Source organism: Periophthalmus magnuspinnatus, chromosome 4, assembly GCF_009829125.3.
Source record: "Periophthalmus magnuspinnatus isolate fPerMag1 chromosome 4, fPerMag1.2.pri, whole genome shotgun sequence".
Classification (NCBI taxonomy): Eukaryota; Metazoa; Chordata; class Actinopteri; order Gobiiformes; family Gobiidae; genus Periophthalmus; species Periophthalmus magnuspinnatus.
This window is the reverse complement of record NC_047129.1, coordinates 1264517-1288103: the sequence shown is the minus strand read 5'-3', so window position 1 is coordinate 1288103 and position 23587 is coordinate 1264517. Positions and strand designations below refer to the sequence as shown.

Sequence of the window (23587 nt, the reverse complement as noted above, 5' to 3'; positions counted from 1 at the left end):
GTTCCTGAATAGATTGAGATTGTCCAAAGAGCGTCTGTAAAGTTGTGCTAAAGGTAGAGGTATCCGACCCAGTAGACGATGTTGAATAGTAGGAATGAAGTTGGGAAAAAGACACGTGAATAAGCATCTAGTTCCAGTACATCTATGTGTAAGCGCCCTCGTCTCCAGCCGCCATTTTTGCATTCCTCAAAGCAGCAGAAAAAGCTCTTACAGTCCTTTCCATCCAGGCAGTCGTAGGGGCATGTGTCGTCAAAATCCTGCCAGTAGAGGGAGTTGTTGAGTGCGATGACCGAAGGAGGTGGCCGAACATCCAGGATCGAGTAGTTCTGAAAAACACATATACATATAAACAAATTTCATTATGAAGAGTCTTGGGCCCAATGGACAAACATCTATTCAGCCATTTTAGGTCAATCTTTTGGGCCAAAAGTAGGCAGTGAAGAGTTTTATTACATTAACTGATTGGCTAAACCTAAGTTTATCGACACATTTTTGTCAGAGGTATATGTTATCACTTAAGCCCTTTCTAATCTTGTCCCCATCAGCGTCCCGGTTGTGTCAGTGGCTTTGACAAATGTAGATGCACCATTGATTTATGAAGCATGACACAGGTTATTCTTAGATGCATATTGTCTCGGAGGTTGTACACTTCTGTTTTCCTGATGAGAGAAACTGCAAAAGGTGAAGTAAAGTTGACATTGATATAGTCTTTGATTATACAAAATGGTAGGAAGGGTATTATTTTTACAACTTTAAAACAAACTTATGTTGCATTGTTTAGAGGGTTTCATGGACTTTTGTCTAGTAGCTAGGTATGGCAAAATAGTGTATAGTTTACAAATATGCCAAATAAAATACATGGTCATATCCAGTATCCTTTCTTGAAATGTTAGTAGTGTAACCCTTAATCTACATTCTGAGAACTTGATCACTGACTGAATCTTTATTAATTTTTTATTATTATTACTATTTTTTAACACAACAGAAGTATCATCTTTGTTGAGTCAACAATTGGTATTGTCATTTTAGTGAAGTGCAAATACATTTTGTGCATGACCCTCACCGTGACCCTCTTGTTGTGCATACAGCCGGGCCTGCGAGTGCTATAGGAGTAGAAGTTGAGTGTGGCATACTCCATCATTGCGGCGAACACAAAGAGGAAGCAGACAGTGACAAACAGGTCCATAGCTGTGACATAAGAGACGCGCGGCAGAGACGTCCGAGCCACTGTGCTCAGGGTGGTCATGGTCAGCACTGTGGTGATGCCTGTCGGACACACAGAATTAGGGTTATTGGTGGAGGCCAGTGGTATTTTCTTAAGAGATGCCCCAAACCTGTTAACCAATTATTACTTTAAATATATGCATTTACCAGTGGCAAGATCCATACCACACTATAAAATGATTACCTGCCCAGCCAAAACCACTTAACTTAAAGAAATATGTGGAACTGTATCCAGACCCACACACTCTTGTAACCAGAACCTCCACAGTACAGGGAATAATGACTGAGATTCACCAGAAGGCTGTGTGAATGAAAAGGTCAGGTGAGCACTGTACATAATGCTGAGGTTTAGCTTTATAAAGGTCACAAGGAAAAGCTGTGAACAGACAAGGCAATAAAACTTTTTAGGGGAATTAAGCCTGTAGCTTTTGTTTTACGACAATTTCTGTTCTGATATCTGTTGCACATTAATTCACTAGTCTACATTGATAAGACATACTACATGTTTTAACCATTTTATAGGTAACACAGAAGCAGACATTGTTTATTGTATTGCTCAGATACATACATGAACATACACTTCATTTAATGTCATCCTCTTTTATTTGCATATATTTATATAACGTGATAAACAGCTTGACATAGCCCATTGTAAAGACACATATGACACTAAACTCTGCTGTCCCACTTTGCCACATGCTATTTTGGGTCACGTCCTTTAGCCCCACTTCTCCACAGTGATTACCCAGAGCAGCCCTGAGAGGGATATTGGACACATTTTCCGCTCTTTCCGCCTCTAAACAATGAATCCAACAAGGAGACAACCAGGAAGCATTTATCTTCACTGACAGCTCCATCTGAACATGCTCTGAGGTGATGTATCTAATCTGTCGCAGTTAAAGAGAAAATATAGTGCAATTTAGAAAAAATCAGGACAGTGTTTGAAAAATATTTAAAAACGATCCCACTGAAATGCAAACTAATCTGGATATTCCCTTTAATAGAATAACAAAAAAAACCACATTGCATGTTCAGTTCAACTCGCAAGTTACCTCAACACTTCCGCAAGTCTCCTCCCTGCGCCAGTCTACATGAGAAATGAACAAGAGCTATATGTTCCAACGCAGTCAATTATGAGCAATCGGACAAACCACCATTCATAAAAGCAGGATGGGGAAGTGTCTTGCCTAGTGACACAAAATCAGTATGTAAGTGATCAGTGTTGCCCGGTTCCATTGCTGCATTCATTGTACAAACAATCAAAAAACCTTTCATTACGCCACTTACAATACCATGATGTGATCCAAAGATGCATTAAGTAAAAAGACCTGAAAAGACCTGAGAAGATGACACTTGAGCACTATTATCGAGCTCTTATTGGTGCAAAGTGGTTTTAGTCGTAGGATCTGTCAACCTAAAGTAAGAGGCTCCCATTACACTGAATGTAAAAATGTTTTGTTTTTTTTAATGATTACTTTCTACATTATATTATACACTTGGATTGGACATGTTTACATCATAGGACACAGATAGGTATTAAATTATTTTTATGCTATCTTTAATTTACAAAGATTACATGCAAACAGATCTTAATAAGACCTGGAATTAAATATGCAACATGAAGCCATGTAAGCCAGGTGATCAACGTGTGTCAGACAAGATTTGATCCTGTTCCCTGTGGTCAGAAGTAGCTCCCTTCATCAAAATCCTTGCAGCCAGAATGTTTCTATAACAGTCTCCTATGTACCACATAAAGCCAGAGGGAATTGTGGGGGAAATGGATGGCATCTTTAAAACGTCATATAACAGTGTATTTCCACAGAATTGGTTGGAAACGTGCTTTAGAGACACAGGTCACCACAAGGGAGAGGCCACTACACAACAAGCATTTCCATTAGTGACAGAACACAGGGAGAATCAATGTAAACGTGACTTCCTTCAACACAGATCGGACCGTACATCATCAGTCCTTTAAATGTTGTCAGCAAAATGCCCAAGTAGATTTTCTGTCACACTGAGATTACAGTGTACAATGTTTCTATGCTATGTTAAAAATTACCTGCTTTGAAATGTTCCACAAGACAAGCCGACATAAAGAGAAGAATCAAAACACAATGAGACAAAACAAAAAAGGAAATCAAACAAATAAAAATGCAGAGGGATATAGCGATGTAAGTGGATTAGTTGAATTGTACAGAGTGCTTTTATTACTTTAATAATTTGGTTCAGTGGACTTTGTTTTTTCATCGTTTATCTAGAGTGTTTTAGTTTATACACTGACAATGTCAGTGAATAGAACATTAAAAGTGTTTTGGATGAGAACACAACATTAATAACTCATACATGTTGAAAAAAATAAAGTAGGTAAAAAGCTAATAAAATTGTAACAACATAACGGCTTGAAATAAGCTCTATAAGTTGGCATCAATACTACCCCACACAGCACGCTTATAGTGGTATTTTTTTTACCTAAAGCAGTCCGAGCCGGAGTAGCGTCTTTCTTGATCCAGAAGGAGACCCAGGACAGGACTACAGTGAGGATACAGGGGATGTAAGTCTGAATGGTGAAGTAACCCATCCTTCTGCTCAAGTCAAAGTACACTGTCATCACCACATAGTCTCCTGGAACAGAAAGGATGCACCTTTGAAGTACATTTACTACACAGGTTTCCAGCCTCTTCACATAGCGTACCCCTCAGGAAATATATATATATCTAGTATGTTGTGGAAAAAAAAGAGTAATGAGAGACAGGAGGTTCTATATCACTTTTAGATCCCAACCCCTGGGTTGGGACCCCAAATTTGGGTCCCCAAAAATTCTCAGAAGGTCCCCAGGTGTTCTCAGAAAAGAGGGTCAAACTAGTTTGTGTGAATTTTAATGGAACATCTTATTTGTGCCTATGAGGTAACACATTGTGGGATATTGACATTTCATCTCTGCTTCTATTATATGGTGTAATAGAGCCTAGGATGATAGCGATTATAGACAGGGTTACCTTAAAGAACTATCATTGAGAACCGAGCTGAAGGCCGGTACGGCTTTGTAATGGAAAATTCCTCAGTTTTTAACAGACCAATCCAATTTACCTTTAAACCAAGCAAAAAGTCATCAGGTAAACACGAATGAAGACAAATAAATGAATGAAAGATGTGGATCAAAATCCAGACTGTACAAGCATTGCATCCAAGACCTTTAATACTGGATTAAACAATCACTAATATCCACAACCCAAAATCTTCAATTATGACTGAATAAGAACCAAACCAGGTCAGAACCAAACTTCTACAGCAAACCAGGACAAGGTATCTTCTTTATAAGTACTATCAGCATAAACATTATAAAAACAAAATATAATAAATATAATACATGATTAAAAGGCATTATACCTGATTTTTACTGTTTTAAAAATAGGACTAGTTCATTTTATGTGGTTTGCAGTGCTCCAAAATTATGCCTCACTTACCCTGAATCCAAATAATTCACTGTGATGAGTTTATGAGCTCTTCTCACAACTCTCAGAGACCAAAGTGGAGTTTTGCTACCAATAACTAGTAACGCAGACTTTCTGATTAATTCAATTCAATTCATTTTATTTTTGTAACGCCCAAAAGTTTTGGTTGATGTGGGAAACAGGAGTACCCGGAGGAAACCCATCCAGACACGGGGAGAAACATGCAAAACTCCACACAGAAAGGCCTGGGCGACTCGGGGATCAAACCAAACCTTCTTGCTGTGAGGCATGAGTGTTGCCACTCAGCCACCGTGCTGCCTACACACAAAAACAAACAGGAAAATCAAAGGAGGGAGGCGGCTGGAGGAGGGCCAGGCGGGGAGGAGGAGAGGGTCCGATTATCAAACAATAAATCTATTCATTCAATTCAATTCAATTCAATTTATTTTTCAAAATCACCACAACAGTTGCCTCTTAGGGCTGAAGATGAAGATGCAAATAGCCTGCAGCAGACAGCTTAGGTCATGAAAATATCTCTGGGTCACGGCTCTGGCCACATGTCTGTTATGTTTGCACCAGAGCGATTTTAATGACTTATTATATCAGGGGCTGAATATGCTGGAGGTCCAACTGAGATGTTATAGAGACAGGAAATTATTTTATCTTTTAAAATGATAGAAAGTCACTTTTATGAACCTAATCCAAGAAAGAAACTGGCCACATTTAAACTTGAAGGACAAGTGTATGAATGACGTTGCTTTGGGTAATGCACAGATCAAGAGTCTAGCAGCTGATGACACATACAAGTAACAATGTGGTGATATTAAATGACACCAAAACAAAGCTTTACAGAAGTGCTACAATATGTAAAATGTGTTGAGGTCAGCAATGCAAATGAAAAGAGATTGTAAGAGATTTAGAGATTTGCTGCCATGAACAGCTTGAGAGATGAGTGGTTGTGAGGTAGAGATCGCAGATATGATGTGATTGGTTGGAAGCAAAAGCAGTATCTTCTGTGTTGAATCTTGCTTTGAATGTCATCACTGAGGTTTCATTTTCAGTGTGTTTTTTGTAGTCTCATGAGCCCTCTTCCTACCTGCTGTTGTGCTGATGATGTCGGTGGTATTTCGGAGTCCCATGAAGTCAAACTGGTACAAACGCCAGGACTTCTGATCAGCTGCCTGCACTGAGTTCTTCCTCCACTTGTACACCATCTCGTCTCGTGGGTATCCATCTGCAGTCGAATGAATATAGATTAAAACACATGGTTAATGTTATTAAAATTCACTTATGCTTTTCACATTGTGATAAGACTTTTGTAACTTTTCTGGGGGAAGGTCTGCCACCTGCTTGTCTCCATGGTATTGCTTTTTCTGAAATGTTCTACAGTAAACGAGTCTGCCCAACAAGTACAGGTGCTTTTGTTGCTAAAAACAGATGCATTTTCATTGTAAGCAGAGTCACCTGTACACAGATCTGACCAATAACTTGGCCTTGTGGCAACAACTGCTTGTTTCCATGGAGGTAAATTAGCTGAATGCCATACTGTGGGGCATTTTTATTTCATCTTATGTACAGTAGCCAATAGGAGGTTTGTAATGAAAAATTAGGACAGAGACAAAAACAAGCTAAATTGAACTCTGGGTCAGTGGTGTTCAGAGTTGATCCCTGAATCATTACAAAAATGTTATTTTTGATCAGGTTAGCCTAATAAGCTAATATTTTCTATCGCCACTGATACTGACTGGGATCCTTGTAAATGCCTTTTGGTTCACATTATGATGATGATTCCTTGGAGTCATTTGATCCAAGAGGCTTTCAATTGACAAAAGTATTAAATGAGAAGATTTGAACCAAAGTGCTAGTAATACCCTCAAATATGACAAGGCAAGGCAAGTTTATTTGTACAGCAGTGCTTTACAGAATAACAAAGATATTAATATAATAATACAACAAATCAAAACATAAATAATCACAAATAAAAACTTTTCAGACATATGCACAGCTAAACAGAACTGTTTTGAGCTTGGATTTAAACATTGTCAAAGTAGAGGCCTGTCTCACATCTTCAGGAAGACTGTTCCAGGTTTTAGCTGCATAAAACTGAAGCACTGATTCCTCAGTGAAGTCCTCAGAGTGTGAGATGGTTCATATGGCACAAACCCTTCTCCAGCACATCCCAAAGATTCTCAATGGGGTTAAGGTCTGGACTCTGTGGTGGACAATCCATGTGTGAAAATGATGTCTCATGCTCCCTGAACCTCATTCTTTGAGCACAGACTGTTGCTGAATGTAGAATTAATAATCCAATAGGAGGCTCATACCTATTTGCTTAGTTAAATCCAGGTGGTGACTTTTTTTTGGCCAGGCAGTGTATCAACATCCACTTTATCAAGCTCGAATAATTGAACTCCCTTGTGAAGATTTCAGTCTGTTCCATTCTGATGTCCACAAGCACAATCAGCTGTTTAACTCCTTGGTGCATTGACAGAACTTTTAACAGGGGTTTTGTAATCTCAGAAACAGTGTAACTGGGATAGGACCATGTTTTAATTCCTCTGTGGCTCACATCTCTGACAGCACCATCTTCTAAAAGCAGGATGTCTCTGACCTGGATGTTTGGCGCAGATCGCCTGTTTGTGCTCTTTTGCTGAATTCATTGGTCTTGTTTTGTGACAAAAACCCATTTTCTTTTTCTATGTTAACATCAGTCTGTGACAGTGGTAAAAATAAATTTCTAGAGTGTATTTTGGGTGATGTAACTATATTAGCATTGTCTTTTATCACTTGTTGCGTTGGCTTGGCATTCTTGTCTTTACAATGTTTTTGAAAAGACACCGTATCACTCAGGTTTAAGTTGAAAGAAGCAGTTTTTTTCACCCTCTTCTCTGAAAGTAACTGTGAGCTGCTGACCACTGGAAGTCACAAGGAGCATCCGGTGAAGTCCTTTTTCAGATTCCTTTTTCAGAGCTACAGGCACAGATTCAGATTGTGCCTCTAGCTCATTAATTTCTTGTTGATAGTTTTGATAGCGCGCATAAAAAGAATTCCTTTGATTTCTTCCTCAGACATGTTGCTGGCTCATCAGAAATTTTGTTAAAAATGTAAAAATGTTGTAGACGTCTTGGTTTACTTAAAAGAAAATCAGAACTAAAAACATTTTTCAGCACTGGAAGAGGTAAAATGATTAAAAAGCAAAATAAAGAAGGAGGCAGCAGAAGCAAGCAAGGTTTGTGTCTGCACTCTTCAGAAGTTTAATCTGCCACACAGACGAGGACTACTTGTCACAATTTATATATTCAGAGTTACTAATTCACATGGTTTTCCAAATAAGGAGCTAAACTTTATGCTATATTTTAAACAAATGTCAAAGTTCAACCTACAGATGAGTGGGTGAATGATTCATTAAAGCTGGCTTTAAAGAAAATAATCAAAATAATAAAAATAGTCATTTAATTTAAGACTTGGTCCGTTTTTAATATTGAAACTTGTTTTAGACCTTATTTAGATGTGGTTAGTCTGGGTTTTTTCTTAGTCTTGTAGTTCTTGTGGATTTGAAAAGCCAAATTTTAGTTGTTGGTACATATTCTGCAGTAAGACTAATGGTCTAGGTTAGTTATTGTACATGAAAACTGTGGAGCAAATGTACAGGTCTCACAGAAAGGCCATTCCAGCTGTCAGTCATATGTATTTTTATAACTGTGGCATTTGTTTCATTCTGAGGAGAAAGATTGTGAGAGGTAAAGGGATAGTGTCATTTCATTCAGAATCATAATGGGAATAATGTTCATTTACAGTGTTATACAGAAAAATACAATTCTGCCTATAGAATAATGGTAAGGTAAAGTACATTTTATTTGGAAATTTGTCCTCTGCATTTGACCTATCCTTCAAGCAGTGGGCGCTGGGACCCATTTCCAAATGTTAAGCTAGGCTTGGTAAGGAGTACCTTAACTGGAGGATTTGAGCTGTTGTGCATGTTTTGGGTTGATGTAGAAAACCGGAGTACACAACAACAACAGCCTATAAGAAATCTTTTATCACTATGCTTTTTGGAAAGGCTCTTTTTATGAAATTGTGATAAGGTTTAACATAGTGAATACATCACTAAATGAAATAGAAATACAAAATTAGAATTAATGCATATGACATTTAGCATAGCTCCCCCTCTCTCTACGTATAGTTAAATAAGTGCTGCAAATGTCACTACTTAATATCGTAGCATTTCAATTCCTAAGTGGACACACAATTACCCTGCATACTTAAACACATGTACATTTAACTGCATGTATTAGTCCATATTAGAAGATCCATGGAGCAGAATAAATCAGAATAAATAGGTTTATCCTTGTGCACTGTTGCTGCTACTGATAATTAAGGCTTTAGATTTTTTGATGATAGAGAATGTCCCCTGCCTCCATATGCTCTCTCAAGACACATGAATAAAATACATTCGAACACATCGTCATGGAAACCAGTTGTGGTCATGTGGTGTGTGTGTTCAGGAAATGGGCCTTAATGGATCACAGCAGGTTGTATGTGCGAATGTGCGCATGTGTGTGTGTGTATAGAGCATGGAGTTCATATTAAATCAGAGGTTATTTTCATAAAACCACTCCACCTGCACAAGTGACCCTCATTTATATCCACTTATGGTATATAGGTTTCCTTTAGAAGTAGAAGGTCAACAATAATTCATCAAATGCATATTATGAAGCCATTATGTATTGTTTACAGTGCAGAATGAGGCTCTAGGCAATCGTCAAACTGGACTATAATCTTTCCTTGTTTTTCCATACCACCAAAAAACATATCTTGATCTTGTTTAGATTTTTGTTTGTTTTTCAGACTCAAAAAGTATGTCACAATTAAATAAAACTCGGGCAAGAAATTTTCATAGTTATACCTATTATGCAATGGTGTTTGTAGGGGTGTGCAAAAATATTGATATATTGTATTGTTTCATTTAATGATACAGTATCGATATCATGGGCTGTTGTATTCATACATCGCCAAGAGTATTTTTGTTTTGTACAAATTATTCTGTCACATTTGACATTTGCTTGACTGTTATGATTAAAACAAGGTTTATTTCATATTATCTTTGGTTTAACAAAGACTTTTAGTATCACAGTTGTGATTTAGTTGATATGTTGTGATCCTTCAGAGCCGTTAAACTGCACATGTCCCTGTTACATGTAAATGTGGAGCTCATATATCACTGTATCGCGATATGTATTGTATTGTGGCCTATGTATCGAGGTATGTATTGTATTGGCAACTTCTTAATGATATCCAGTGCTAGTCATAAAAATGTTCAAGATATGACGTCAATAATAGATTTTTGAGATTAAGTGTCCTGCTCATATTTTCAGTGGGATTACAAAGTGCAGTATTACAGACTGACCTATGAAACTGTGAGAAGCACCTCTTCACCACTGCCATGGTAACGGACAGAATTAGGAAAAGAAGAAGCGTCCATTTATACACATTTGAATGAGCTAATTTGCTTGTTTATTTAGAATGCAGGACCTGTGTCATACCTCGACTCATTTGTGCCACTTACAGTTTGTGCAGTGGAAACAAGTCAAGATACACAGACACAGGTTAAGAAGGGGTTAAGTTCAGATGGGAGGGTGGTTTACTGCCAGCAGTTTAACAACTGCAGCTCCTCACATCTGAGGAGGGCAGATGTCCTCTCCTCCTCGCTGTGGTTCAACGCTATGTTCAGCTCCTTGATGGTCTTCTGGTGGAGTGAGCTCTCCTCCACCATGGCCTTGTGGGTGGCGTGACATTTTTCCAGCACAGCCGTAAAAATCATCTTCTCTGAGTCCAAGTACTTATGAAGTATCTGAACTTTACTGCGTTCAATGTTCAGGCTCTCATCCAGCCTCTGTGACTTGTTCTGAACTTTTTCAGCTGTTTGCCTCTGTTCAGTGAGGACAGACTCCAGGGAGAGGACTCCAGGGAGAGAAGCTGCTTATTCAGGGTCTCTTTAGCATTCTGCCTCTCTGCTGCAATGGTAGATTCAAGGACGTCCAGGGCCTCTTCAGCTGTCCGCCTCTGCTCAGTGAGGGCAGACTCCAGGTTGGTGATCTTCCTCTGCAGAGCCTGCTTCTCCTCCTCTTCCTTCTGCAGGTCCTGTTGGGTGCTGACCAGAAGCTTGTCCTTGCTCTCCGCCACCTCAGTGGTCTCTTGTAGCGTTGACTCCAGAGCCCTTTTCTCTTCCTTATACAGTTCTAGTTTCTGGGACATTTTCATCTTGGAGGCGTTTCTCTATGGTGTCGGCATACTCCAGCTCTTCAAAGACATCAGCGCTGTAGTAGTGGCTGTTCGCCTTTTGTGTCTTCAGCTGTTCCTCGAGCTCCTCCACCTGGGCTTGGTACCTTAGGGCAAGAGTCTGCTGCTCTTGGGGGAACCTCTTGAGATTATTGTTCTCCTGGTAGAGGCCATGCACATATTCGTTAATCAACTGCCTACCCTGCTCTATCATTTGTTCTCTCTCCTTGTCTTTCTGTTTGGACCTGGACCTCCTCCTCCAGCTCTCTCAGTTTCGTCTGCTGTTTGGTGTTGACATAAACCTGCCCTTGAAGCTGTCATCTCTGGTCCTTCACCAGTGGGTTCTCCTCTAAAGAGATTTGAACTTCTAGTGGAACCTGATTTGCAGCCTCTACCTCCCTCGATCTGTGCTTCTGTTCAGTGTTGATGTGGAGCTGTTCTTGGTGGGCTCTTTGGACATGTGTTTCTCTGATGGAATGTTTCCATGGTGATGCAATGCACACGCTAGCAAACACAGGCTGATATGATTTTAGATATTTTACCAAATTATTCTGTCACATCGCTACAAAGCCGCTTTGTGTGGCTTGTTTAGAAGAAAGAATTTGATTCACTGTTTTGATGATTAAAACAGGCTTATTTCATATTATCTTTGGTTTAACAAAGACTTTTAGTATCACAGTTGTGATTTAGTTGATATGTTGTGATCCTTCAGAGCCGTTAAACTGCACATGTCCCTGTATATTTAAATGGAGCTCATATAAGCTGTGGATGAGTAACACTGGCCAATGTAACAGTCTGATGTATTTTTTTAGTTGGTAAAACACATAAAACAAAATGCACTGTTATGTTCATTAATCTTTAATAAATGGAAGCTAAATAAAGCCTTTATTTTTCACTGAATCGTATCGAATATATCTGTATATCTGTAGTGTAACAAAGTGCACTGCAATGAGATACATATTGTATTGAGGCCCATGTATCCAGCTGTGTATCGTGTCGGCAACTTCTTAATGATACTGTTTGGATTAGATTCTTAGATGGATCTGAGTGAGTTTGTGGCAGGTGCAGTGGCAGGTGCAGGACACTTACAGCTGGAGAAGATGAGAGGACAGGAGTGTTCGTCCATGGGGAAGTTATGAAGCTGGAGCTGGCATTCTGCGTTTATGGTGAGCCTGCAGAGAGAACAAAATAAAACATAAGGCTCTTCAAAAAACGATTCCAAGAGAACCATAAATTGAACCATATTGTAAGCGAGTCTGTATTTAGCCCTAAACAGTATAAAGTATCCACATTTAGCATTGCGCTTTACTATTGCACTTTTATCTCGATGCACAAATGCTACTTTTAATGATGGGGGATACCAGTAAGTTAAACACACATAGAATATAATAAAATACATTGTTGATAACTGTGAGTTCCTGTGGCCCTGCTGTGGCATAGGAGCTCACGAAGATAACACTATACAGGCCAAAAGATCCTCCTTCACACACACACACACACACACACACACACACCCCCACCCACACCCACACACACATACACACACTGATACACACTATAAAAATTGTAAACACACACTCCTCTTCAGGGCTCTCCTCTTGTGCTTTCTGGAGGGCCCGTAGCTATGCTGTTCACTTTTGCCTAGCTGCACTGTGGCTTTACCTATGTGAGACTCAATAAACACTTCTGACTTAATAGTTTTTTTGTTACACTGTGCCTTGTTGCCTGTTGTCTGTCCTGAGGCTGTCTGTCAGATCTGCGATTGTGTGGTCTATTGAAAGGTGAAGAGCTCACAAGAGTTTCTTTTGTTTATTTGACCCCTTGGACGTTACAGCTTTCCTAGACCAGATAACATCCATAATCTTACACACAAAAACCCTGCATATTGAGGCTGAAGTCTTCTCTCAAACCGGAAACACTTTGTTCCACCTTGTGATGTCACGTGGTAATATAGGAAGTGCTCAAATGTGTTTTTAAACTCCATGCACCTTCACTAGAATCATTTGGATAATTTCAGTCCTGGAATTCCAACCTTTACTGAGCTAAAGGTAAAAGGTAGTTGTTGATTTGAAAACTACCGCTTCATGACATCACAAGGTGGAACAGAGCATTTTGAGCTTTGGAAATGTAGACAGAACTAATAATAAAGGGTTACTCAAACATGTGTGAATGAAACAAAACATTACTAGGTTTGTTTTTGAAGCAGTAACAGCATTCTAACATGGCTTAAAGCTAGAGTCAATTTAAATGGCACCAGGCCCATCTCCACATCTTGAGCTAGACTTGGTCAGGACAAAGTTAGTTGGAAAATGATACCTATTGTGCATGTTTTGCATTGATGGGTTAGAAGCCCACTCACACATGGGAAGAAACATGCAAACTTTGCTCAAAAAGGCATAAGGAATCTATTCTAGAAGACTAAACTACAGAGATTGGATATTTTGTTCATTGGAGAAGACATTATACCATCTAAACAAATGCTTTTAAATTGACCAATTCAGAACATGCAATTTACAATCTTTAAGCCGTGTGATGATCTGCTGCTCTTTTAGATCATGCCAATCAGTTGTTTTGAGTCTTTCTTCAGGACATGCAGACAAAGACATCAGTACAGTCTGCTCTCAGGCCAAAGGAGCTCAATACTTCTGTTCCCTGCTCATTAATTGTAGTGGATTTCTCCTCACGGCTCTTTGCAGTGAACTTATTCACGCTCCAAAACAAAAGACAAAACAAGGTGGTTCATTTCTTCCTTTTTCAAACTATTTATCAAATTCAGGAGGTATCGATACTGAAAGGAATGTCTTACTAAATCAAAGTTTAAGTCTGACAAAATTGAACCTTTCCTGAAGCCTTTTAGAATGATACTGATCTGTATCATGAGTAGTAAGTAAGACCGCATGATAATATTAAAGAAACTAGAGCCTCTTTTCCATTGGCACGGTTTGCTCGGAGCTGCCTTGGCACAGGTCTGTTTGGTGCGACTCCCTCCAGCAGAGTTGCGTTTCCATGCTCCAGGCACAGCTCAGAGTCCAGGCTCCTTGAGCAACTGACCCAAACATTACAAATGTTACTAAAATCTAAATCATACCAAAATTATACTTGTAGTTATAAGGCCTCAGCAATTTGCAAAAAGATGTTTAGTAATTCCAAGTTTGTGGTGTTGTGACTGTTTATTGTCAGGTTTTTCTACATTTACAGTATTTCACTGTGTCTCTATGTTTATATTTGTATGTATTTTAACCTCCATTTATGTAATGCATTGGGTTTGGTGCATGTTAGATGCATTATGCACAGGAAATATAATATAGGGGGTACTATCCCCTAAAACGAGGTCCTACGGTTCACTTTACACAGTGGAGACACCAATCCGCTCCAAAGTGAACCAATGGAAATGAGGCATATGGCTATTTTGACTTGAACATTTCATTACTACTGTCTGATAAATCATGTTTTTCTATAGAATAGAATTTTGTAGTGAGTATTGATACCTGTCTTTAGTATCCAAATCAAGTTTGAAATTTTAGTATTGTGACAAAACTATCCCGAACTGACTATTTGTGCAATATTAATGGGAATAACATGTACCTATTCACAAAACATTAAAATAAAAAGCAAATAAGTTTAAAGTCAAACTATTAAATACCAACGAGACTTGTTACAAAAGAGAGACAGAAGAGACATCTTTTTAGTTTTCAGAAAGATGGATGGGAGGGTGTTTTTACTGTTAACACAAACAATATCAAACTACTTGTAATATTCACTTGTTTTAAAAGGCGGTTTTATCAATTCAGTAATTCTCTTAAACCATACTTCAAAAGCACTTGAAATAGTGCCACATTTTGCGGTAAACTCCATTCACGGAGCTGCTTATCATGTTCACATGTTGTAACTGCACTCATTTCCTTTAATATCTACAGATAAAGACAGTGACATATTAAGGTGTAATGGTTTGTCTGTTGTAAACACCGGTGACATTTTCAGATACCTGGGCCTTTTCTGCACAGTCTATTGTCCAATTAGTTTTTATAATACGCACTCTCACACACTAACTTCCATTTCCAGCTCATTTCTATTTCCATTTCTATCTCAACCATGTGAAAATGGGTTGTGGGTAAGCGTGCTCCACACTTCATTGTATTTTTGTAAGGTCGAGGGAGATAAGGGGCGAGCTCAGAGTGTCTTTAACAGTTTGTAAATGAAGGTCAACAACAGATGGGCTGCATAATCATATTCACACCAGTATACAGGGTGTCAGCAGCTGGGCACAGGCCAAACTCACATGCGGCAGTAGTAACCTGGAGAAAAGAATCCAGGTAAAAGGATCGGGCTTGAAAGGGAGTGGAAAGTGAGGATAGGCATTCAGAAAATGTACTCACACAGTTCTGACAAATTTTATATACTTTAACTGTGAGATCTTTTCACTAATACAATAAACTTCAATATAAATTAGTGGTCTATGTATAATCTAAATTAAATCAAATTCTTCATCAAAGTCACACCAAAGTCTGGAAATGTCATATTTATTTCCAACCCATGATGTGTTCAAGGTTTTTTATTTTGTTGTATCTAGATTAATATGTTATAACTGAATGTTCAACTTGAAAGAATTGAAAGGAGTAAAACATTTCTTAACTATTCCACCAAATCTGCTAAAGGTGACAAATGATACCCGCCTGAACACTGATGCAAGCAAAGTCTCAGTCTTGATCCTGTTAGATCTGAGTGCTGCTTTTCACCAGGATCGTGGGATCCTCTTAAAGACTAGAAGACTGGGTGGGCATCTCTGGTGCTGCACTAAACTGGTTGCACTGGTCAAGTCCTATCTAGAAGACAGGAAGTACTTTGTTAAAATTGGAAACAGTCTCAGATCACATGGCGCTAACCTGTGGAGTGCCCCAGGGGTCAATCCTGGGGGTCCTTTTGTTTAATCTCTAAATGCTGCCATTAGGCCAGTTAATATGCAGCAATAATGTGCACTATAGGTAAACTGTCAAAACCAGACTTGGAGAGATTTATCCATGTGTTTGTCTCCAGTAGATTAGACTAAGGCCTGCTCACTGGCCTTTTCAAATCAGCATTAAGACATCTGCTGTACATGCAGAGCACTGCTGCTCGGGTCCTGACTAGAATCAGGCATTACGAGCACAAGTCCTGTGCTCAGGTCTCTGCAGTGACTACCTGTGGCTCAGAGAATAGACTTTAAAGCAGCTCTGCTTGTGAACAAGTCTCCCCATGGCCTAACACCAAAGTACATCTCCGGCATGTTAGTGCCATATGAACCATCTCACACTCTGAGGACTTCAGGGACCAGACTCCTTCTGGCACCCAGAGTCAGGACTAAACATGGAGAATCAGCGTTTCACTTTTCTGCAACTAAAATCTAGAACAATCTTCCAGATGTGAGACAGGCCTCTACTTTGACAATGTTTAAATCCAGACTCAAAACAGTTCTGTTTAGCTGTGCATATGACTGAAAGGTTTTTATTCTGCACTTGTCTCTTTTAATGTTAATTTCATGATGATTATTTATGTTTTGATTTGTCTGTATCGAGATTTTAATGTCTTTCATATTCTATAAAGCCTGTTGAATTACTTTTTGTAGGAATTGTGGTATACAAATAAACTTGCCTCTCCTTGCCTTTTAACTTTCAAAAATATAATTTAATTCCCCTGATTGGGAAATTACAGTGATGTTTTAGGACTTGGCACATGTGAAAAGACCAATTACATGTTTTAGTATTTGAGATTTTAAGAATGAGTTTTCATGGGAAGGTACATTTTTATGGGACCATCTTTGAACGACCTCTAAAGACAATTAAAATGCGAGGAAGTTATGAACTATGGTATAAAGTGAGTAAAGATTGAGGTGCTTGGAGGCTGTCTGTATTAATGTCAAAAGCCCTAATTACCCAGAGTGCTGTGGGCCAAGAGGGTCTGAAGTTGAGCGGCAATTTGCACATACAAGTCTAATGACAGTGGGTAATTGCCTTCTCACAGTCTTTTTGGAAAATCACAAACTGTGTTTGTAAAATTCTCAGAGTTTAGGCAGCTCTGGTCTACTGCAACAACGGCTATTCTTTTCAGAGAGTCAAACGAGGCAAATATTTACTATGGAACAAACTTAGTTACTATTAAAGAGTCATTTACAATATCTACAAAGTCTTAGATAAGTTCTTAAAAAATCTTATGGCAAAAACAATGTATTCATGATGCATTCACAGAGTAAGGTTGAAAAGTAACTAGCAGTAAAAGGATGAGTTTACCTCTGCCAAGGCCCGGCTTGTCTCGTGCAATATTAAAGATACAGTGCCCAGACTAAAGTGCAGATATGTCTAGCTCAGTCTGTAGAGATTTAAACTGCAGGGTACATTGATTTTAAGTTTTAAGTCTTAAAGTGCAAAAAAGATATTTAGTTCTCTGCAAAGGACATAATAAAAGCTAATTACAACAATTTTGATTTTGTTTAGATTAATTGATTTATTAATTGTTCAGATGTAATCCACACTAAAGGGTTCTTGAATCAGGGTTCAGCAGCACAACAAATGTCAGTTTCAACGAGCTCTTTGAGTATGTCTTGGGAACTAAACTGCCAAAAGCAAGTTCTGACATAGTAAGTGAGAATGTACAATGGAACAGACTCTAAAGATTTTTGGCTATATTTAAAAATCTTTTGCAGTTGCTTACAGGAATTTGAGTTTGAAATGTGTATTTTGTAAATGTGTATTGTGTTTATAGTACTGGACATTACCGCAGTGTGTAGAGGATCTTGCCGTCGTTCCAGATGCGCAGCAACTGGTTGGGCATGGTGATCCAGTGAGAGTCTGCGCTCTTGGAGTTCCTGAAGATGGTGTCGGGGAGCCAGATGAGCCCCACCATGTTACTGTTGAGGGTCAGAATCTTCATGGTGCTGTTGTAACTCAGTCGGCTGTCCGTCCATGTCTGAGCAAAAATTATATCGATCTGGTACTCCTGAAAGAGACAGAGAGAAAGCAAGAGATATATTTGTAAACAACATAACAACTTGACAATGAAACAAGAACTAGGGTATCTGTTTTAAATCTGTTTAACGTGTCTGTAGCTCTCACAAACTCTTTGGCACATTGTTAATATGCACATGCACAAATTTCTGGCATGTACAGTTTTTTCAAACGGTAATTTGAAACACAGCCAATCAGAGTTCTCCACTTACTTCCAGGTTAATGAGAAATAAAAATACCTTATCGTTAGCTGAAAAAAAAGTTGGATACACCAGCTTTATGCACGTCACATCAAATCATCTGCAACCGATACGGAGATTCCTTTTGTAATATTACTGGTATTTGTTGTTTTGGAGACAATTGTAAGAACTGTAAGTGACAGGAGACTCAGATGACACAGGAGAGCTTTGTTTATCACTACTGTACAATGTATAACTCTGAAAAATGAACATACATTACATTGTGGTGTAGCAACAAGGCTGACAATGCTCACAGTGCAGGGTGTATTATATCCTACACACAGGGGCAGAGATGGAGGTGTCCTTGGAGTGGTTGTGCCATGTATAATTTCCCCACAATTTTAACCATGATATAAAAGAAACAAAACTCTCTGCCTTGTGCTCGGCATGTTGCTCATGAAGTGACACAACCCAGAGCACTTTAAAACCATTGGCTCTTACTAACCACGACTCCTGGTGCTGTAACCGGAGTGTCCAGAATGAGCCAAGTACAAATACATTCAAAAAGCACATTAGAGGCAACTAGAGAAGAAAGGAAAGAGGGCTTATGTCAATTCTTAGATAAACTTTTCTATTTGTATCAACCAAATGTTTATATGTTATAACATATCTAGTGTCAACATATTTTACCGCCTGGAAGTGTGAAGTGACCCTGGCCCATATGACCTATATAGTGACGTGCTTTCACACATGTAGAGCAGGGTGTACATGTTCATCAGGTCACAGCATGACCTCAGTGAGAAGGGGTCACAGCCTCTGCTCTTATTGAAGCCCTTGTATGGATGAAATGACACAAAGTGCATTCTCCTACACGCTGTGGTGTCTGGTTGGCCTGGGAACACCTTGGGGTCCCCCTGGAGGAGCTGGAGGAAGTGTTTGGGTTAAGGAAAGTCTGAAAGTCCCTGCTTAGACTGCTGCCCCCGCGACCCGGCCCTGGATAAGTGGAAGAAGATGGATGGAAATTTTATAATCATATAACGCCTCGCACAGACAACACAACTGCCACTGCTCTGTGGGCCCAGTATTCAGAGCCTGAGCTACGACCAGTAGACCAATAATAAAATAGCTGTGAAATAGATGGTTTTAAGCTTAAACTGTCATATACAATAAACCATGTTTCCATGTGTTTTCAGTCTGAGATTTTTCTATAGAGATGATTGATCCTGCTCCCTGCCACTGATGAAGCTGTTTATAGACTCACTCTGCTCTTCACTGTATGTGGCTCAGATGCCATAGTCCTGCGCTGCACTGAACACTATTCTATACAATTCTATAGAATGACATTGAACGGCTACATCGACTAAAAGCACTATGATCATCTGCTGTATGCAGCAAAATTATGGCTTTTATGGCTTGACATAAATAAATGTTAAATGTAGGGACAAAATATTTAAAAAATGTGGACATGGCATTAATGAAATGTTTAAATGTTATTGTTTAATCTTTTTGAAACTGAACACAAGTTAACTAATTGGCATGATATAATTTGACCCACATGAGCAGAATACTGATCAGCCTGTGGTGTATGCATGTTAGCCTAGGTTAAGTCTGGATCACTGAGTGTAAAATGGAGGTTAGTCAAAGGCCTTCAAACATTCCCCTTCTCTACAACCAAACTGCCCTCTCCACTGACCCCTGTGGACACTTATGCAAATCACACATTATCATCTACTTTTGAAAATGCTAATCATCTGAATACATTCATTTGCATATTTTGAAGGACCAAATACAACCTTATAAGCAAAAAAAAAAAAAAATCCCCAAACTTTCCCTAAAATATATAGTTGTAACTCCTTTGAAAGGAAATGTAATCATAATATATAACTAGAAAATTCAGCTTGCATTTATGTAATTTCAAGTTCACGTTGCATTGCTGTTACTCTGTACCAGCACAATGACAATAAAAGTCAAGAGTTACTAAAAAGGCAGGAAAAATACATGAAGTTATGGCTTGTAGATCTATAAGAAAGGGACTATGTGATTGCAACGCCACATAACCTTCTGGAGATGGCACATCATCAATCACCTACATGATTCGGTGCTAGTAAACCATACTTAGAACATTTTTCCATGAAGATGGTATGGTGGAATATTATAGCCAAAGGAAAACTGTTCCCATGGAGACAGCAGGTAGAAGTCCTCATCCAGGCCAAATAGGAGCCCAGTTTTGGAGGTGGAAGGACACGTGGTTTTCAAGCAATAAAAACATCCAAAAATGAAAAAAAAGGACTAAAACATTGCATAATTACTTTTTTTAAAGAATTAAATAAACTTAAAATGAAGTGTTGAAACCAAAACTGAATACAGTGCTGCCCTTATCAGACACTACGCTCAGTCTAAACATGCAATTTGCCCAAATATTCTCTTTTAATGGTAATCTTATGATGATTATTTGTGATTATTTATGTTTTGATTTGTGTGATTTTAATGTATTTCTTATTCTGTAAAGCACAATTTGTACACAATTACCTTGTGTACACAATTACCTTGTGTACAAATTGTGCTATACAAATAAACTTACCTTGCCTTGACTTGACATAAAGTTTCATGTCCAGCATCTAACATATTCTAATCTCCACACAGTATTTACAAACAGAATACCACTCAAACAAAATGAGCATGACCTTGAGGGAAACAATGTTCCTTAAAGTTCTACTAAACAAGCTCAAATGTACAAGTTTGAAGTTTGAGAACAATGAGTCATATGTATTTTGTCAGAGATTTGTGAGTTTGTGTGACGTAGATCTGACTCATATCCAGCCTATCCTTGTCTCTCCTTTTTTACAACTTTTAATCTAAATCTCCCATTGTACTTCTCTGACAACACTGCAGTTTAAACCCATGAAAATACCAACAGGCTATAGTGTGTAGAGATGTTAGCTCAATAACACCCAGGTTTGCAGTTTAATCCCCACTGCATAATGTTGTACTGTCCTTCAGCAAAACACTTAATCCACCTTGCAAGTATAGATATAAAAAATGGCCACTGCTTTTGAGCAATCCTTCAGTGCCACTTGGACAAACTGGAGCAGTGGATGAGTTACGTTAGGAGTATCAAGACAGAGGTTTGGGTTAATTGTGCATGGCATAGGTTGATGGGGAGAATTGGAGTATCTGGTGAAACCCAATAAAACACAAGGAGAACATGCAAACTTCACACAGAAAGGCCTAGCCACAGCCAGGAATCAAACGCAAGACTAGGAGACAAGCAGATGACTCCAAACAAAGTATTTTTTGCCAATAAGAAGGCTCTACCAATACTACTGAACATTCCAGACAAAGCAATAACCTTTCGAGACAAGTGACAAACCCTCCATCAGAAAACTTACATAGTAGCTTTAAGGCTCCAAATTTGAATACATTTGTTATTCCATGTTCTGTAAGAATACATTTTGAGTTGAAAACTGGTAAGTTCCAGGTGGTCAGTATAAACTGGGCCACAGCCACTGCAGCTCTGTTGCTGTGTAGAATATGTCCCCTCCGTTACCCACAATGCTGTGCTGTGTCCTCATTAGAACCAGTGCAGGTAAGTTTCTCCTTCAGGTACAGAGCCGGAGCCCTGAGCTACATCCCCCTGCCCCTCCTCACCCCTCCTGCTGCTGCTCTTTTAAATTTACATGAGGGAAAGTGCCAACTCAGCTTTTTCACTCTTTTTGGAGATAAAAATGGGATGAGGTTTCTTTGGGATTCTCTAGGATATAAAAATGTAGATTATGCCTACAAAAGAAATTGTGAAATAAATAATTTAAACAGTGCAAGGTGTTTGACAGAAGCAGTCCCAAATAGTAACACGCAGTTATTCCCATACGATATCACTCATTTAGAAGTAAATGTGCTTTACAAAAATATCACTTTCCACTATGTAAATAGCCTTGTAAAACATACAAATTTAACTACCTCATTACGACTACTGCTACCGCTGTTGGTGCTACTTCTACAGTTACAGCTATTGGCAATCTAGCATACTGTTTCCCTGTTGTATTGTGCCCGTAGCTTGTTGTGCCACAGGTGAAGTACCAGCATGAATATTGTATCTCCCCTGTATATACAGTGTGCTGAGATGAGAACTCTCTCCAAAAACTTTAGATAGACCAGGACAGAAAGGTTTTTTGGAAAGAAAACTCAGTATTCAAACAGTGGCATCATCTAGTATTACAACTGAGATTTAGTTCATGGAGCACAATTTTAACAGGAGTTTTAATACATCATAAATCTCAAATACAAGAATGTCATCAGAAAAGAGATATTTAATACATGGTGAGCAGGTTTTATAGCAAGTGGGGTTGCCATAGAAATCAATATCAATCTGTACAAAACCTAGTATCGAAACTAGTTTGAACAGGAAATGATACTGAAAAAATACACAAATAGAGCAAATTAGGAGCTTTTAGAATAATATTGATCTTTATCACTATAAGACCACATTTTGTGTTTACTCTTACATTCTATTGCCTATTCCTATTCTATTCTGTTGAGTGGTCCATTGTAGACTTAAGAGTATCAAAGCTTGCCCCTGAAATTCAAATTAAAACGTTACTATTGTAATTCGACATGCAGAACAGATTTGTTGTTTTGCAGTCTTTGTGATTTGCAATTTTGACCCAGTGGAGATCGGCCTTGAAGCCTCAGGACAGACCCTGGTTTATACAAGGTTTCCATGGATGCACAGCAGAGACTATTATAGGGCAGGATTGTATTTTAATTATACAGAAAGAAAGACAAGAAGTTGTGTACCTAACATACCTATTAAGAACTGTGTGTTTGGCAGTTTTCATTACCTCCAGACTTAATGAAGAATACATTCAGTATTATGTAAATATGGTCTTAAATTGTACTGCAAAGCTGACGTGTGCACTGTGTTATTAAAGATGTTTAATCAAATTACTTATGTTTTGCATTGTTTTACACAACAACATAAGGCATTGATGAAGAGATAAAAGCATTGTAGAGCAGTAAATCAAATACAGCTTATGGACAATTCTTTCTAATGGGCTATTGTACTGTGGGACTCAAGTGCACGTTTTAAATACACTGTACTTTTTCTAAAAGTTGTCAGCACTGCAGTAATGTACTCATATGTATGGTATGTTTATATGGTATGTTTTGAGTGTATATGGGGAATTTTTCAATACTTTTACCCTACTCAAGCCAGTGGCGCTGATGGGAAACATGTTCAGCACCATAGACAGTTCCAGAGCTTTACACAGGCACTGATATAACACAATGGTCCAAGTTAAAGTCCTTTCATTTTACAGTTTGTAAATAGAATAGTGACAATCGTTTTTCATCAATACTATAGATTTAGAAAAATCTGACAAAAACTCTATTCTTGTTGTTATTGTATTTTGGTGTAAGCTGACAGTTACACAGTTATAACCATAATACAGTCAACACTAGAGAACATACTGAATAGCCC

General features: G+C 38.6%; 1 protein-coding gene across 1 annotated transcript in view; it reads right to left on the bottom strand.

Annotated features, from left to right (window-relative positions):
* LOC117369755 (gamma-aminobutyric acid receptor subunit gamma-3) overlaps positions 1 to 23587 on the bottom strand; it is a 42076-nt gene continuing 18489 nt past the window's right edge. Inside the window, exons 4-9 of the mRNA XM_055221328.1 lie at positions 17704 to 17924; positions 12045 to 12127; positions 5773 to 5910; positions 3694 to 3846; positions 1064 to 1266; positions 1 to 326 (exon numbers count right to left, since the gene is read on the bottom strand). Coding sequence (XP_055077303.1) covers positions 48 to 326; positions 1064 to 1266; positions 3694 to 3846; positions 5773 to 5910; positions 12045 to 12127; positions 17704 to 17924 — 1077 coding nt within the window. The 3' untranslated portion in view covers positions 1 to 47. The remainder of the gene's footprint in view (positions 327 to 1063; positions 1267 to 3693; positions 3847 to 5772; positions 5911 to 12044; positions 12128 to 17703; positions 17925 to 23587) is intronic.